We start from the raw sequence: 18,839 nt of genomic DNA on the forward strand, positions 1-18,839 counted from the left end.
GGGTTTGTTTGTCCTTTCCCTTTGCCCTGTAATCAGCTCACATGCAGCTTTAGGGGTGGCTGATAAAGGACTGATACCACGTCTGTTCTTGAAAGGGGTCGGTTGTGGTCAAAATGAATCAATTAAGGAAGGCTACTTGTATTATTAGATTTTGATGAAGCATGTTAACCTGAGCAGCACCCAGAGTTTGGTGTTTCTGCTGAAACAAAATCGCAGCCATTGTTGAAACAGTTGAGAGTCCAGGATTTTCACATTGTGGTTGTGATGACCACTGCAGCCTGCAGGGGGCGCCAGCAGGCCTTTCCACTGAGACGCTGGGTCTGTCACTTGACAGGAGAGGTTGGTTGACTCTCATTTTCAGGAACATTACATCATCATCGTCTAAAAACCACACACACACACACACACACACACACACAGAGCTCACAGTGTCAGAGGCAGCAGCTGAGCGAGGGGAAGGTGCTTGTTTGTTGTTTACATGTGAACAGTAAAGTTATGTGTGTTTTGAATGTGGGGGGGTCGTGAAGAGGCGGAGGGGGAGCTGTCGGCTGCAGGATTCCATCACTCTTAGCAACCGTTGTTGAGTTACCACGGAAACGCTCTGCTTCTCCTTTGTCCTCCTCCATCGCTCTCCTCCTTCCTCTCTCTCGCTCTGGCTCCATCCAGGCTTTACTGCTGATCGACTTCCTGTGCGTTGCTACGGCGATGCTCTGGGACATTCGGCTGGATCAGTTTGCCGCCGCAGTGCTGGGGAGCAGAGCTGAACACTGGCACTGTCAGGCTGTTCCTGCTCTTCAACTTTCTTAAAAACAACAACACATGTGACCTTTAACCTCTGGACTCCCCTTCAGACATCGTTGCTTTGGATTGGCTGGGCTGACAGGTGACATCACAGGAAGTTGGATGAAGTTTTATTGAACCCAAACGGCCTCACTTGGTGTCGATGTTTTCACAACTCCATCGGTCTGAGGGACGTCGGGACGCTGCTCCGTGAGCACAACAACTAATCAAACACATAAAAACAAAAGCCACCTCCTTCTCCTCCTCCACCACGCTGACATGAACGAGGAGGTGGAGGAGTTGCAACTGTCCGAGGAGGTGCTGGAGGCTGAGGAGCAGGAGGAGCAAGAAGCGAAGGAGGCGCAGCAACAAGAGGGAGAACAGGACGAAGTGAAGGAGGTAGTGCAGCTACAGGAGATGCAACAGGAGGACGAGGTCCAGGGAAAAGAGGGAGAGCAGCAGGAGGAGGAGGAGCAGCAAAAGCAGATGCAGCAGGAGGAGGAGGAAGTACAGCAACAGGAGATGCAACAGGAGCAGGTAGTGCAGCAGGAAGAGGAGGTCCTACAGAAAGAATTAGGGGTGCATCAACAAGAGGGAGAAGAGGAGGGGGAGGCAGAGAATGAGGAGTTGCAACAGGAAGAGGAGGTGCTACAGAAAGAAGAGGTGCTGCAGGAGCAAGAGGAGTTGCAGCAGCCGGAGGAGGTACAGACTGAGGAGGTGAGGCAAAGTGAGGTAGTAGAGCCAGAGGAGGAGGTGCAGCAGAGTCAACTGGAGCAGCACATTGAGGAGCTGCAGCAGACTGAGGAGGAGGAGCAGCGGGAGGAGGTGCAGACTGAGGAGATGTCACAGATTGAGGAGCAGCCAGAGGAGGCGCAGCAGACTGAGGAGACACAGGACTTTGTGGACACTCTGGAGCAGAACCACAACCACCAGGTCCTGATCCGACTGAGAGGAATGTGAGTAAACACAGTCAGCTGGCTGATGATGTAATGTTGATGATGATGATGATGTGCAATAGCACTATTGATGATCTGTGATGATGATGTGAGGATCAATTGATCGCTGCCGGCTTTGGAATCAGACCGACAACCTCGGGGGATGGCATCGTGTGGTGGCCGGGTTGCCGTGGTGATATTGGCATGTACCGAGAATGGAGGGAAGATGAATGACAGAAAAGGAGTAGAAAACTGTGGGCGTGCGACATCCCTAAACATAAAAGAGAGAGAGAGGTGTGTGTGTGCGTGTGCGTGTGTGTGTGTGTGTGTGTGTGTGTTCGATCCGTCTGTCAGATTTTTTCACAGCAGCTAATGAGCTCATGTTGCAGCAGGAACATTGCAGCGTCTTTCTGAATTTCAGGCTGCAGCAGCAGATGTGAAAAAATAAAACAGCATGTCTTTTTGTGCTCCATAGTTTCCATGGTAACGGCAGAGCGTTGCGATGCAGCAAACTCTGCAAAGATCAGCAGCGAGATGGAGAGAGAGAGAGAGAGAGAGAGAGAGAGAGAGCAGGGAAAAAGACTCAAACTGAGCATCAAAATGTTGGATTTGACGTCCTGTGGATGATGCACATGTGCACGTCCATCAGTCCACACTGAACACACACACACACACACACACACACACACACACACACACACACGTCTGCACTGGATCTGAGCAGGAGAGCAGAGACGCCCATGAACAACATGTAATAACATTAAATCAAGGGGTAAACATCTCAGGAGAAATGCTGCTGGGGGAGGATGAGAGGCCAATTAGCTTAGCTTAGCATAAAGAGCAGAGACAGGGGAAGCGGCCGTCCTGGCTCACTCACTGATCACCATCCTATAGATTGTTTGTTTATTCAAAAAGCAACGTGTAAAAAAGAACAGTCTGTGGTTTTATGCTGGTGTTGTGTGCTGGCCAGATTCATACACCCACACACTGTTTTCTATCTGATTGCTTTGAGTCTCTTTATGGACGTTTTGTGTCTCTTGACAATTCAGAGGAAAAACCAAATACCAGAGTGAGATAGATGGAAATAAAGCTGAACACCTTCACATACGTCTGGTCTCAAACCTCAGTTTGGGAACCAGTGTCATGGCTGACGCACAGAATATCCTCGGGATCATTTACACACTAAAACAATATTCCTGGCACCAACAAAACAAAACATGAGTGTGGACAAACAAACAAGGTGTTTCACAGTCAACCATCATCCTCTGTGAGGATCCACCCCACGTTCTTCATTTTGCTGTAATTCTATAAGGAAACAGACAATATGGGCAAAAATGTATGGACACACAGATTTGGTGTAGTGAAAGTCTGGTCTGGGGCTGGTTCCCATGAAGACCAGTCATAAAGGTGCTGGGCAGTACTTCCACATATCTGACAAACATTGTATAACAACCTTGAGTGTCCCCAGGTGGAGCTGTGTGAAGGCAGGAAGACACACCTGAATACTCAGCTGAACTGGCAGGGGCCGGGTTGCATTGCATTGTGGGTAATGTAGTCGCCAGATTAAGACCAGCAAGGAGAATGTGTGTCAGCATGAATGTGTGCTGTGCCTGTTGCAGTAGCACCAGTCTGTGTATAAGCTGTTTCTGTGAAGATCCCAAACATCAACTGACACTGAAGCAAAGGATCTGGCTCTAGACGTCCACATGTACAATCAGACGCGTGTAGACATTTACGTCTTCATTGAATTAGCTTATCTTCACCTGGCACCAGCAGTGATTGACGTAATGAAAGTCTCTGCAGCAGATGTGAGAGAAGCAGTGAAACGAAATGTGTGTTATCGTTTCCGTAAAACATAACAAATACAAATTCGTGCCCTTTGGCAACTGCTGCTGTTTAACAGACCCTACTCGCTATAGAGCATCTTGTATTAGTAACCAGTTGGCAACAGAACAAAAGCTCCCAGGAAAAAAAAAACAACAAAAAAACAGAAATTTACCAGCAGCATGTTGGTTGGTTGGTGTGTTGGTTGAAGAAGTTGGTGCCAAGAGAAGTGTTTGATTTTTGCCAAATCCTGTAATAACTATTGGCAAGTGAATGTGTTATGTGTCAGCAGTGATTCAAAGCGAGAGAAACACCGAAGGTGCAAAAATAAAAACTCGACGCAGAAGAAATTCTACTAACCTGACATAACAGTGGTCAGAGGAAGTTTAGGGGGAACTCCCAGTCGCTGGGCGCCGTTTCACCGAGGCTCAAATCGTTTGAGCCGATAATCAATCAGCCAATTGACTGGGAAGGATCCAGTCCCTTAGAGTCCTGGTGAAAGGCAGGCAGGTCAACAGGCAGAAAAACAGGCAGGATGCAAATCAGGCACAAAGGCAGCAAAGCACATTACACATTTTTATTAGAGCTCCAACATGAGACAGATGCAGACAGATGCAGACAGATGCAGACAGATGCAGACAGATGCAGACAGATGCAGACAGATGCAGACAGATGCAGACAGATGCAGACAGATGCAGACAGATGCAGAGCTATATTCAACAGGACTCTGAGTGTTTGGTTGAGGGTGAATGTTTCTTTGAGTAGATCTGTTACGTTTTATCCAGATTAAAGAAAATGTGCGTTTAAAAGCAAAATGAGCTGCTCCACACTTTATTTTTCCCATCTGATTGTATTTTAAATCTGTTTATCTTATCTGTCTGTTGGTTCAGGTCTGTGTGGTTTGCAGGGAGAAGAAATAAGTATAGAGAGTTGTTGTTGTTTTTTTTTTTTTTTTTTTTTTGTTCATCCTCCCTAGTTTCCGTGGTAACAGCAGAGCATTTTGATGCAGCAAACTCTCCGCTGAGGCGAGAGAAAAAAGAGAATAGGGAGACTTTTATTATTTTATTTCTTGGTTAATGTGTATCGTGACACATATTCTCGCTACTTCATTTTGTATTCATTGTCTGTCTTTTCATTAACCTTAATTGTTTATTGTGATGCTTTGGTGAGAGAGTGAAAAGAGAAAATGTGCACCACAGAGTTCATCAGACTGTTTTGTGAAGTGGAAAATAGAAATCAGGTGCAGCTGTTCAGCCACTGCAATAACAATCACAATTAGAGCCAGAGCAGCTTGTTTTTTCATGTCCAGACACTAGACAAGACAAAATGCACTAAAATCAATATGTGCAGGTCAGTTTGTCCAGTTCAACCACAGCAGAAAGCAGTTTAATGCATCCGGTCCCAAATGATGAAACAAGGTCCTGGTCTGCAGCCTTGTTTCTGTTCTAATGCATTTATATGAGTGTGTATGAGTATTTAGCCGATTTATTTGCGTGTATTTATATACGCTGTGTTTGTGTGTATGCGCACTGCGGTTGGTTTATTATCAAGCTGCTTCATTTTAATGGCTGCTCTTCGGGGCCCGGGTGCTCGGTCTCGACGTAGGCGGTGTAACCTCTTAAAAAGCCCATCCTGCTGTGGTGCATCAAAACAGAGTCAGAGAAACGAGCCTTCTAAGAATAAATTAGACTCCACATCCTCAATATAAAGAAAACTTTTGAGGTGAAAGTATAAAACATATAAGGAGAGAGAGGCAGCGGGAGAAAACCAGGACAAAGAAAATGGTAATTGTCCCTGGAAAAGTCTTGGCAGAGCGGTGACTCATTCTCCAGAAACTCTCTGTTCTCACCTGCCAGTGCTGCAGCATGCCTTTGTTTTTGGACCAACAAGCGAACGCAGCAACCCGCTGCTGTTGCTGCTGCTCGCCGCACTGTCCCCTGCTGTCCCCTGCTGTCTAATTCAGAGCTGCTCCACCCACACAGGCCAGTGTACAATTACCAGTCGACCGTGAAATAACAGGTTCCTGCTGCCACTTTTCAAAGCTGAGACGTGTCAGAGCTGTGATTAGCCGTCGGGGTCACATCCCAGAGCTGTGACTGGATAATTTCAGACCAAATGAAGTGCTCAGATGCTTGTCATCAAATTGTGAGGTTTAAATCTGGTGCACGTATTCACATCCTGGAGCCTTTTCCAGTCCACATCAGTGAGCCGTGACCACACATGTCATAACTCTTGTGTTTTGTTGCTGCAGAATTTGAGGTCCCACAGACTCCACTGCTACACAACATATGTAAACTAACAATATTGTTATTTATGGCAGCGGACTCAAAAAACACATGTACAGCACCAGGCAAGACTTTGGATTCACCTTCTCATTCAGTGGTTTGTCATAAAGAATCACTGTGTGTAAGCAAGAAGCATGGAGACAAAACAAGATCCTACATATTTGAAAGCTGTGATCAAAAAGTGTTTACTTCTAAACAAATTTTACTTTTACACACTTTTACTTCTTCATGGCCGTTTCTGTGTGTGTGTGTGTGTGTGTGTGTCTGAACACATTCAGAACTGGTCCTACAAAACCAAATGTGGCTACTATGCAAAACTTTCTGTGTATTTCACCTTGACTCAGTTCATTCAAGTGACTCTGTCTTTGTTTTTGTTTACAGGCAGAAATATAAAAGTACATCGCAGAGGTAAGACACACACACACACACACACACACACACACACAGGAAGCTCTCAGTCTGAAGTACTGCACTGAAGAGGCTCTCACTCCTCCTACACACACCTGGCCTGCCGCCCGTCTCCCTACCTGTCTCTTTGTGTGTTTTAGTGCAGACAGTGTCTGTCTCACTGTCCTCACTGCTGCTCTGACTGTGTCCACGTGTGGTTTTGGTGGAAAACTGTGGTGCTTCTCTTTTATTACAAACTCTTTCAAACTCCAACACAGTCTGTCAAACACTCACACCCCTGTGACATCTGTCACGTCAATCCTGTCCCGTTTTTATCCAACATTTCACCGTCTCCTCGTCTACAAGCGAACCAAACCTTCTTTAAAGCAGAGAAATGTGTAGGTGTCAAGAAAACTCAAACGCCAACATGGTGACAAGCTGCCAGTCATTGTCTGAACCTCCAAATCAGCAGTGGGCTGTAATGGTACATTTACTCATGTACTGAGGTACTTATACTTTATACTCTTTTAAGAGTACAGTACAGTAGTTTATGAGAATGATTTTAGTTTTTTAGTTTTCTCCAGTTTCACACTGCTCCAGTCTGAATGAAGCTTCACATGAGAAGATGAAGGTCCATGTTTATCTTGGCTCAGAGCACGAGCACAAACTTTCTGGCACCGTATGGACATGAAGTGTACGAAGTCCAGAACACAACATGTTTATTTCCTAAAAGAGACTCCTGTTACTTACTGTGGGCGTCGGCTGATTGACAGCAGGCGAATGTGCCATGTGACCATCTGGAGGAAACAGATTTTCATGTTGTGGTTGTGCGATGCGGACAGGACAGCAGCTGTGTGGGTGCAAAAAATGAAGATGGGCACTTCGGTCTGTCAGGTAGCAGGTGTCTGAAGCCTGTGGGGAGGACTCCTGAGGAGGTTTCAGTGGATAACAGCACCGTGGAGTAGAATTCACAGCACACAACAACACTGTGCGGCAGATTTTCTACCTTATGGCTGAACCACAAGTTCACATTATCTGTGGTAACTTCAGCACCTGGAGGGTTTCTGTGGAATTCATGGTCCTAATGGATGAATCTTGCTTCATCGGGAGGATGTGGGTGTGACAGGATCACATTTGATTTGTCTCGTAACTTTAAATGTCATTAGCTTTTATTCTCAGGAAATTAAATAATGGCCACGTTTTTTCAGCTGAGGCTTTTCAACTAGTGTCAACAAATAACCAGCAGGTGCAGCAGTGTTCATGTTATATGCTGCACCTCATAACCATAACATGCCGACTGACACGTGACATATTCCTTTAATACTGGATTCACTTCCAGTTTGGATTAAATATGAAGATCCATAAATACATATAAATTTCCCTGTTGCCTTTGACTGAACCATCAGACTGGCCAACATGTTTCTTTCCACCATGAAGAAAATAAGATTTGATCAGTTATTGTGTTGATGTAAGAGATTCATGACAGGTCACTGAACTCATGAGTGTACTGTGTGTGTGTGTGTGTGTGTGTGTGCGCGCATCAGGCTGAAGGGGGTCCTGGAGCAGATGGACCATGGTGTCGTGGACCTGCAGGAGCTCCGCAGGAACCTGGAGCTCGCTGCTGCGATGTTGGAAGCTGTTTACACTGATGAGACCAGGTGGGACAGGTGGAAGGAAGGAAGGAAGGAAGGAAGGAAGGAAGGAAGGAAGGAAGGAAGGAAGGAAGGAAGGAAGGAAGGATATGTAGAGATATTGTATTTAATTGAAAAAAGTAAATAATTCAATCAAAGTCATTCTATTGACCACTGAAGTAAGCAAGAATTAATGCTATTTGGAAACAGGAAACAACTCAGCAACATAATCAGTCAGATTTCAGTCAAATCAAAGACTTTTCTTATTGGAAAGTTTCACTACAGCACAAAGTGTTTCTGTCTGAACTACCTCCATGTCCAAACTCTGATCAGAACTGCTGTCGTCTGTAAACTAATAAGTTACTATATACTATACTATACTACTATATACTATACTGTAGTAAAGAGGCTGATGACGATTGGTCCTCCTGTGAGTATTCTGACCACTGATTGGTTCTTTGCAGGTAAAAACCTATTTATCAAAGTTAGAGAAGATTAAAAGAGATTCTAAATAAACTTGTCCAATATGTTAATAACTTAAGAAAGAAGAGTTTTGCATGAAAACCAGGTTATGAGGTGTTTGTTTCTCTGCTCTCCAGGCGCCTGTTGGACACTGAGGACGAGCTCAGCGACTTGCAGGCGGAGTCGGTGCCCAGTGAAGTACGTGATTGGCTGGCATGTACCTTCAGTAGGAAGATGGGTGTGGCCAAACGTCGTCCTGAGGAGAAGCCGAGATTCAGGAGCATTGTCCATGCAGTGCAAGCTGGGATCTTTGTAGAGAGGTAAACAGAGCCCCTGTCAGTGAGATGGTTTTAGTCAAACTGTATTTGGTACCTGGCATCAGTGCTGAACCTCACTAATGCTCTGAGCAGGAGCAAATCCCTGCAGCTGGTTCAACATCTGCTGGAAATGCTGCAGAAGAGCACACTGATGCCCCCAGTTTAGAAAATGATGACACACAGGTGGAACGTTCACATGTCTGCAGACACCAGGTCAGTTAAGAGGAACAATAAAAAGCAAATGAAACTGCGAGTCCTGAACGTCCAGTCGTCATGTCATGTAAAAGAATGACACTTTCAGATGTTCACTGATATTTTTGTCCTCGGAGTCTGAAGAAAGAACAGAAAACATCCGGCCGACTTCACTGCAGATGTGATTACAAGGTTGAACGCAAAGTGTAATGATGTTAGCGTGCGGGTGCACAGGAGCTGGAGGTCGTACAGGAAAACTATGAGGTCCAATGTCATTAGAGTGTAAATGAGTCGCAGTGATAGAACGGTATCAGTTCATCTGCTGCAGCTTAATGACGCATGAAATCAAAAAATATCTGCTGCGCTCGCCCTGTGTGTGTTTAGGAGACGGTTACCATGGCAACACACAATCCGTCCTGGTCACAAACTGTGGAGGAGGTTGGCTCTGGGGGGTCCGTGTGAAGAATGTTTATAAGCATGCATCTGTCTCTTTTTATGTGTGAAATATGTGCATGATATTTTTATCTGTGTGTGACATCAGGATGTACAGACGGACGTCCAACATGGCCGGACTGACCTACCCTCCCACAGCTTTGACAGCTCTAAAGGTAAACACTGCTTTACTGCTGCGGTCCCACTGGGAGGAAGTGGTATTTTATTGTGTTAAATCTGTGTTTCATTAGCAAATAATAGTTTTTAAAAATATATATAATCAAACTTACACCAGAGTTCCGACACATCTCTTGTCCAGAAACCTCAAACTGTGAAATATAAGTAAAGAGCTGAGGTAGAAGAAAAGAAGTCACAGACTAAAAGAAGAAGGAACTAATGAACTGGAGGCAGAAAAAGAAATAGAGGAGGCAGAGAAATAAAAAAAAAAGTCCAAAAGGAGGCAAATGGGAAAGTAGGAGATTTACCTGGACAAGAGGAGGTAGGGAAGAAAACGAAGGAAAGGAGGACACATAGAAGGTAAAGAAGTAGGAAGTAGGTAAGAGAAGAAAGTGAAGAGGCAAAAGAAGAAAAAAGGACACAAGAAAACGTGGAATAGGAATGGAGCAAGAAGACAAGGACGTAATGAGCAACAGAAACAAAGGTCTTAAAGGAAATAGAAAAGGAACAGAAGAGTAGAGGGATATGGATCTGATAGGAAAGGAGAGAAGGAGGTTAGGAAGCAGTTTAAGAGGAAATAGAGAAGGGCAGATAAATATAGATGAAAAATAGGAGGTAGGGAAGGAAGGAAAGACAAAGGATGAAAGTTAGAGGGCAGCATAGTTGGAGACTGAAAGAAATAATAGAAGGAATGATGCAGAATCTAAGGGAGAAGGAAAGTAGGAGATAAAGAAGGAGGTAGGTAAGGAAAGTTATTGACCAGAGAAGGGAAGGAGGAGGAGAAGAAAAGGAAAATGTTCAGTTGAAAGGAGGAAACTGGGGAAGGAAATGAGGAGGCAAGAAAAGCAGGTAGTACAAAAGAAAGAGTTAAGGAATTAGAGGAGCAAAGGAGATAGAGAAGGAAATAAGGCAGCAAGGTGAGACCTGAGGATGCAGAGAAGAAAAGAAAGAGGTGGAGTTAGAAATGAGATTGTGTCTTTAGTGATGTGCAACAACATTTATCCCCCTCAGGGCTTCCTGAGAGGGATAAACTCAGGAATAAAATTCAATTACATTACAATTATTCTGCTGCTGTTTCTCATTTCTGCTTCTGTCATGGTACAAACACAGAAACAATACAAAGAGTGTTTAAAGACAGAAATCAGTCAATTAATCATAAACATGATCAACTTCAAGTATTATTGTCATCTAATAATTATAACCATTAATATAATTGCATCCACAGTTTCACATCCTCCCAGTGTGAAACATTATCCCCCTGCCCTCTGCTGGCCAATACATGACATTACAGCGCATCAGCCTGAAGCTGAGGATTAACCTGTACCGTCTTTGACGTGTCTTTGTGGTCGTTTCCCAGGAAGTGGATCAGTGGTCTTTTGATGTCTTCACCTTTCACGAGGCCACCGGAGACCACGCCCTCAAGTTCCTCGTCTACGACCTGCTGACCCGCTATGACCTCATCAACAGGTTCAGGGTACTCACCGATTCATATCGTTAACCTGGGGGGTGGAGGTCTTCCCGATCAGAACCCAGCACATGGAAATCCTTCCTGAACCTAAGTTCACTTCCAAAAAAAGAAAAACCCTATTGAACACAGCCAGCCCCAACCCAAGTCCACCTGAGGATAATTAGACCCTAAAGGGGAACAGAGAACAGCACCAGAAAGCAAACTCATCCTTGGGCCACATATTTTTGTATGTTTGGGTATACTCCTACTAGGTGCTCCATCCCATGTCCAAACACTTTTGACCCACATAGTCCAGTTTGTTGTACTAGTGTGATTACAGCGAGAACAGAAACTTAATCATTCTAAAGTCTTAAGAATCTATATCAATACAAACTACAATAACTCATATTAAAATTAGTAATGTCCTGTTCCCACCCTTCTCAGATTCCTGTGCAGGCTCTGGTGCAGTTTGTTGAAGCTCTGGAGGTCGGATACAGCAAACACAGGAACCCCTACCACAACCTGATCCACGCCGCTGATGTCACTCAGACCGCGCACTTCCTGATGTTACACACCGGACTGATGGTAACACACACACACACACACACACACACACACACACACACACACATACTGCACTTGGTAATATCACAAGACCATGTAGAAACTATTGACTAACAAAGTGTGTGTTTCTCTTTGCTCTTTGTGTGTGCGTGTGTGCGCGTGCGTGTGCAGCACTGGCTCAGTGAGCTGGAGATTCTTGCGATGGTTTTTGCTGCAGCGATTCATGACTTCGAACACACAGGAACCACCAACAACTTCCACATCCACACCAGGTAACAGAGGCAGAATCACATTAATAACATTATTTGTGTTATTAAAGAATCTGTTTGGACCTGATGCAGGAATTATGAGATAATAGTAACAGGAAATGTGATATAATATTCTCACACTCCTAAATGAGCATTTGGTTTCCTCAAGAATGACCTTAATTAATGTTAAAGTTTATATACAAAAGTCTTAAATATTTTCTCTCTCAACAAATATTAAATTTACTGTAATAAATAACAGAAAGAACAGTGTTTGACACTGGACTTGAAAAATGATTGAAACAATAATTCATCAAAATATTTTCTAATTGATCAATGATCTAATCACTCCAGCTCTAATAATCGATAATTAGAGACCCTGACTGGTCTATCATGAAACAAGCATTAAATGAATTCTTTAAATTCATTTCTAATTATTGTTATGTTGCCTGGTAGGAATAAAAATCTGGTATAATAGGAAACGATTCTTTCTGGAGGCTCTGTGTCATGAGTTCTGGGTTAGTATTACAATAGTGAAACAGATAATAAAGGTCTTTCTTAAGTTTAACCGAGTGCACAAGAATCTATCACAAACCAAAGGACTGAAATCAGATTTTGACCTGAAGTATTTTGACCACAGTAATAGAAGTTACTGAAAACCCATCCTGACAGGAACACGGATGCATGAAGCAAATTTAAGGGCAAACCCCTCGGTAGTTGACATTTCGCTCAGAATCACAAATGTCAACCTCATGGTGACACTAGATGGAAAGTGAGACAATCAGCAAAGTCACAATGAAGATCTGAACCAGATTTGGTGTCGGTTTGGACTGAGCATCATCCCTGAACACGTGGTTGGTGAAGGGCGTCAGCAGACGTCGGCATCTGATTGGATGTTGTGTCTGTCCGTCAGGTCAGAGGTGGCCATTTTGTACAACGACAGGTCGGTGCTGGAGAACCATCACGTCAGCGCCGCCTACAGGCTGATGGCCGAAGAGGACATGAACATCCTGGTCAACCTGAACAAAGACGACTGGAGGTTCACACACACACACACACACACACACACACAGATCATGGATTAGCTGCTTCTTTATAGCATGAGGGTCTGGAAGTGATTAATCTTGTGTATTGATTATTGACAGGGAGCTGAGGTCTCTGGTGATAGAGATGGTGATGTCCACAGACATGTCCTGTCATTTCCAGCAGATCAAGACCATGAGGAACGCCCTGACACAGACACACAGGTCAGTGCTGACTATGACCTCTGACCTGTGCAGTATTAAATGTATTAAATGTATTTTGTTGGTGTGTTTTGATGAACATTGATAAGTTGCGAAAGAGTTTTGTTGCTAATTAGAATAAAAAAAACTTGGAATATAAAATTCATGCGGACTTGAACACTGCATCCTGGCAGACAGTGTGAGGCTGGTGAATCTGACAGATCATCAGTGGGTGTTTGGTGAAACGGCCAACATAAGGTCCTGCAGGCTGCTGGACCAGACTAGTCTCTGCATCCCTGTAGGGGCTTTCACAGACCAGAGCCCAGCTTCCCCCCTATGGCTGCCAGCGCTGCTGGAGGTGGTGGGGGGGGGGCGGCTGACACGCTCATGCTTGGATGACATTTTTGGGAAGATGCTGTCATCAGCCTGTCGACGTGCTGGTTCTGCTTGTGTTGCTGCAGCAGCTGTCTGCAGAACTGTACCCTGCACACTGAGCGAAATACAAAATCAAAGACACTGCTCGCCTAACAAACAGGAGACTGCTGCTGAGCAAACACGATTCGAGTCCTAAAATATAAGTTTTAAGCTTTTTATAAGCAAAATGTCTGCCCTGTCACATGACGGAATCATTTCTAACATGACTTTTTAATTCAGTTAATTCTCTCTCTCTCTTTCTGCAGCATAGACAAAGTGAAGGTTTTGTCCCTGATGCTTCACGCTGCAGACATCAGTCATCCAGCTAAAGCCTGGCCGCTGCACTACCGCTGGACTCACAGTCTGATGGAGGAGTTCTTTAGACAGGTACATGCTTTCCATGTTTTTCTGTCGATTCTGACGATCTCTGTCTCAAATCAAGGACCTAATGTGATTGGCACTATAAAAAACATGTGTGCATCAGTAATTAAAGGGGCTTAGCTAACAGTCAGGATAAACCAATGTGGGATGAGATGATGGATGCGTTTTAATTTCCAGGGGGATAAAGAGGTGCAGCTCGGCCTTCCTTTCTCTCCCCTCTGTGACCGCAAAGCCACCATGATCGCCCAGTCACAGATAGGTAAGAACAGGCCCAGGTGAGGAGGACCATAAACTAGTAACAGCCGTGTTTATTAACTTTGGATCAACAGTGACACCTGCTGGTGCTTTGAAGGACTCAACTCTGATGGGCCTGCTTACCATTTCTTTCAGAAGAGGAACAAATTTTGATTCTTTCTACTGATGTTTTCATTCTCCTCCTTCTCCTCCACTCATGTCTGATCCTCGGCTGGTTACAGGTTTCATAGACTTCATCGTGGAGCCGACCTTCAGTGTTCTGATCGACACAACAGAGAAAGTGATCGGTCCTCTGATCGAAGAGGACAGGAAGGCTAGAGAGACTGGTAACAGGAGGTCCAGGTACTGCTACTACCACTACCACTAGTACTACTGGTACCACTAGTTGTGCACTCCACAATGAGTGTATTAGAGTAAAGCTGCATGAATAAAATTTCCACACAGACTAAGTGCAGGTTTTTCCAACATCTGGTTGTCACTTTGAACCTCCAGCCATGGAGGAGCTCTCTGCAGATAAAAGTGGCTGCCAGTTTCACACCACTGATACATATTATACCATAAACTGTAAATACTCTGAGTATATTTACATTTTGATTAATCTTAGTCCCTACCTGAGATTTTGGCAGAAACCTGATAAATCAGAGGACATTGGATATTGGACTAAAAGCAGAATATGTGACTACAACACAGTGGTTCTCAATCCTGGTCTTCAAGGACCCCTGCCCTGCTTCTGCCCTACTCAACGCTGATGACCTGGATCAGGTGTGTTCAGTCAATCAAAAGTGGGAAGGGCAGACATAGTTTCTCAGAGACCCTTGAGGACCAGGATTGAGAACCACTGCTATAACTCACCTGGTTAGGACAATGTTGATTATTTTGGTCTGCTCTAGTCTAACAGGAAGTGGCTCAGTTACCGTGGAGTCAGTGCAGAGACACAGCAGCAGTCGCCATGGGAACAGTGATGATGGGCAGATGGACTTTTCTCTGACAGCCATCGACCTGCCGGCTCTGAAGGTCCACCTGTCCGGTGTCATTGCCAGCAACAAGGACCGATGGAAAGAGCTCTCTGTGCATGGTACACACTGGTTTTTCTATAGCTGTGAGGACCCTGATTAACTTAATTATCCTCTAACCCTAACCCTCACACTCTAATTTCAGTCACACTGAATGTCTACCCCCAACCCCAACTCTGACCCTGACCCTGACCCTAACCTAACCCTAACCTTGACCCTGGTTATAGCCCAACCCCTGAAACCTGGACTGAACCCTCAAACGCTTTGAAGGTGTGAGGACCAACATGGACACTAAAACTAAAATTGCTAAGATGCATAAAAAGACATGGTCACACACCAATGCACAAGCAAATCTAAGCAACTTACACTAACATTAATTAGAGCTAAAACACAGACAAAGGTGGATGTAAAGGAACAGGGAACTCAAAATCATCATCATACTCAAAATCTAAAATGTTCTTGTGTGTCTCGTGCACAGAACTGGCCAATAAGGAGCAGGAGGAACAAGCAGAAGTGGTATCCAGCACCAACTCACATGCCTCACCCACTCACAGTGTCTCTGACGGACACACCTCTGACCAATCACAGATCTCAGATGACTCCCATCCTGATGAGAAGCACATCAACAAATCACCTGACCACAGACCTGCAGACCACCTGACCTGGAACGGTACAAACATGACATCACATTCAAACACCTCCTAGATACTCCATTGGTCACTGACCATGGTTTCCATGGTGCATAGTGGTTGGATGAAAGGAGATATCATTACATGCAGTGATGCCTCTTCATATTTCAAACTAATCTGCCCAAATAAAACTCACACTAACATAAAGTGGCCTGTGAAATTCTAAATACCTTGGCTTCCAAAATAAGCCCAGGTGAGAGGAGCATTTCTGCTCCGTGTATAGGACTGACAGTAACTGGGTGAACGCACTCAAGGTGGCGCCTGATGCATGTTCATCTGTGAAAGCAATAGGAGTATCCACAAAATAAAATCATAACGTGCTGAGTTTTCAAATGATTTTCAAAATGGCAGATGACAGACGTGTATGGCCATAACCCTGTTACAGAATGGTGACCTGCAAAGACCCACTTCACAGACTGGATATGTACGAGCTTATGGATCCATCCCAGATCCCTTAACTGATCATTCCTCAGTCGACTTGGAAGTTGTTCTGGTCTGCTATTTTGAAGACCATCTCAAAGCTCTTATTCCTGCTCTGAGGAGTGAGGAGGATCCTGGAGGAGACATGAGTGGAGACACAAGAACCCAAGTCTTTTACTGATTGACTGGTCCCTAAATCACATGGTGACTGGAGATTTCAGATGATGGGTCTGAGTAAAGGACATCTCATGTCTCAAAATCATTTCCTTGATTCCTCTCTCCTTGTATCTCCTTGTATCTTCTCCTTGCATCTTAGATGAAAGATACAAATGAAGGAAACAAATAGTTAAGGGAATTGAGATGCACCCACAGTCTTTTGCTAACCTGACCTGTGGTTACGGTTACAGGGGCAGGACCAGGGGAGGAGAAACACGAGGATGAGGATGAAGTGCCTGAAAACGCCTGACGACGCTCTGAGGCGAACTCAACACTGTATCTGACTGTGGCAGGTCACCGTGGCAACAGGCAGCGCGATGCAGTGACGATGAGAGTGCAGACTTCTCTGTTTAGACGCAGCAGCTGACTCAATGGCCCCTCAGTGACCCACAAAGGGCCACCGGACCTTATGTTTACAACTCATTATGAAAATACCACACACTTATCAGTTCACAGCTTCTTAGCAGCTTCATGGTCCAGTCACACTGGTGACAGTTTTGTGATTTTATTAGAGGCTCAGAGAAACGTTGTCAGTGAAATAAGTGGAAATATCTCATTTTTTAAAAATAGTAAAGACCAGAAAAAACAGGCTAAATGTCCATCACCTGGTGGAAGGAGACATGGAGCTGTTAAGAAGCAGGTGTGGGGGTTTTGTGATTGAAGCTGAACACAGGTGTGTTGTACACTTGTAATGAGCGAATCCTGCTCTGGTCTTTTGTTCTGGGTTCAGTTTATCAAACATGTTGTGTTTCTGGTCACATCCCAATCTGTGGCGTCAGCACTGTCAAACAGAACTCCTCAGGTCATCAGAGCTGTTTTTAGCCATTGTAGCTATGCTATTAAATAAAAGTCCAGCCCTCACCTCAACCTGCACCCTCACCTGACCCTAATGTCAATACCCTCCTCACCCAGACCCCAACCTGGTCCTTCCCTGACGCTAACCATAACCCAGTACCATTCCTATCCCTAACCCCTTACCCAAACCCCATCTTGACCCCACCCCTAAACTGAACCCCATCCCAACCCTAACCTGAACTCCTTCCTGACCCTAATCCTAACCTCTCACCACCCCTCTCCCTCCCTCCTTTTCCTCCCCTCAATCCACATTCCCCTTCACTTGCACCCACTCCACAATCCTCACAGGAATATACACTCTTTAAACAACCTGCCTTTCACCCCACAGCGCACATTGCCAGACCAAAGCGGAAAAAGACCGGTCTTTTAGGGGAGGGAGACCAGTCCAAATACTCGGCGATTCAAACATCAGCCAAATACCCGGACATGATAACCTGGACTTGGGGCTGGACAGCTACCTGGGGGCCAATATTTTCCATTTCTGGAAACTTTTCCAAAAAGCACAGCCTAACAACACCAAAATATTGATAATTTCCATTGGAATAAACATTAGAGACCAAGATCCCAAACTTACCTCCATCAAACAACTCCGAGCCTTATATAAGGAAGCCAGGTCTGCCTTTCCGGGAGCAGACATCTACTTTCCAATAATTAATTTTTCAGAAAAACCTTCCTCAAAACAAAATCTCACCATATTAAATAATTACATCAGCACTTCTCTTCCATCCCTTTCACCATTGCCACAGGAACAGTTCATAATAGAAAAGGACAATATACATTGGACCGCAGCCACAGCCAAGGCCATTCTAGAAAATTGGCATAGACAATTAAATTTATAATTCCTTATAAGGCTAACCCAGCACCATTAGTAACCCCAATGTTTGGCCAATCCAACACTTATCTAAACACTTCACACCCACACCCACTCAGATTCAGCTGCTGGAGAGGGGATTATCATTTATACCACATCCAACCAGACTCGACAGGGAGGAACTCCATAGGGACCTACACCAGTCCCACCGTCGAATTAAACTCAAAGACTACTTTCACACTAGACCCAATTGTCCTAATGTTCCCTTTACTAATGCTTCTAAATGGGAACCAGCCACGTCCCAAGTACACACAAAAATACAAAAATTCATCCGATGGAACTCCAGACAGTACTCCAATGTACTCTGCATCCCAAAATAGACATTCCTGATAACCTATCAACTTCAGAAAGAGTAGCCCTCCATGATATCATGATTAACCCTAACGTTATTATTAAACCTGCGGACAAGGGCTCCAAAACGGTGATAATGGACAGACAGCAATACCTACTAGAAGCTTACAGACAACTTTCCAGTCCTGCACATTATTCACCACTCTCTGCTAGTCTTCAGCCAGAAACTCAGCTACACATTAAATCTATAATTGATTCTCTTTACACCAAAAAATACATCACTTTCAAACAGAAAGAATACTTATCAGGTCCAGACAATCTACGACCAAGAATATTTTACCTCCTACCCAAAATACATAAAGACCCAGCCACCTGGACGATCCCATATGAAGTTCCCCCCGGCAGACCTATTGTTTCAGACTGTAACAGCACCACTTACAATGTAGCGCAACATATAGAGACTCCTTTCTCAATCCCCTCTCCAGCAGACATCCCAGCTATATTAAAGACACTTACCACTTCCTGGACATAAT

At 44.6% G+C, this 18,839-nt stretch overlaps 1 protein-coding gene across 1 annotated transcript; it reads left to right on the top strand.

Annotated features, from left to right (window-relative positions):
- The first annotated feature begins 1,059 nt into the window (after positions 1-1,059).
- On the top strand, positions 1,060-17,257 carry LOC113123555 (phosphodiesterase 1A, calmodulin-dependent). Its single transcript, XM_026295734.1, has 16 exons — positions 1,060-1,736; positions 6,206-6,232; positions 7,756-7,869; positions 8,442-8,624; positions 9,355-9,421; positions 10,780-10,896; positions 11,314-11,454; positions 11,605-11,705; positions 12,592-12,717; positions 12,824-12,925; positions 13,582-13,702; positions 13,874-13,955; positions 14,173-14,293; positions 14,842-15,026; positions 15,443-15,634; positions 16,481-17,257. The coding sequence occupies exons 1-16, from the start codon at positions 1,060-1,062 to the stop codon at positions 16,537-16,539; spliced, it is 2,415 nt and encodes an 804-aa protein (XP_026151519.1). The 3' UTR covers positions 16,540-17,257.
- Positions 17,258-18,839: the final 1,582 nt, after the last annotated feature.

Source organism: Mastacembelus armatus, chromosome 21 (assembly GCF_900324485.2).
Source record: "Mastacembelus armatus chromosome 21, fMasArm1.2, whole genome shotgun sequence".
NCBI classification, from domain to species: domain Eukaryota; kingdom Metazoa; phylum Chordata; class Actinopteri; order Synbranchiformes; family Mastacembelidae; genus Mastacembelus; species Mastacembelus armatus.

Coding starts and splice junctions, on each gene's coding strand:
- LOC113123555 (XM_026295734.1), top strand. CDS start 1,060: ATGAACGAGGAGGTGGAGGAGTTGCAACTGTCCGAGGAGGTGCTGGAG. Junction 9,422..10,779: donor CAGCTTTGACAGCTCTAAAG/GTAAACACTGCT, acceptor GTCGTTTCCCAG/GAAGTGGATCAGTGGTCTTT. Junction 11,455..11,604: donor TGTTACACACCGGACTGATG/GTAACACACACA, acceptor GTGCGTGTGCAG/CACTGGCTCAGTGAGCTGGA.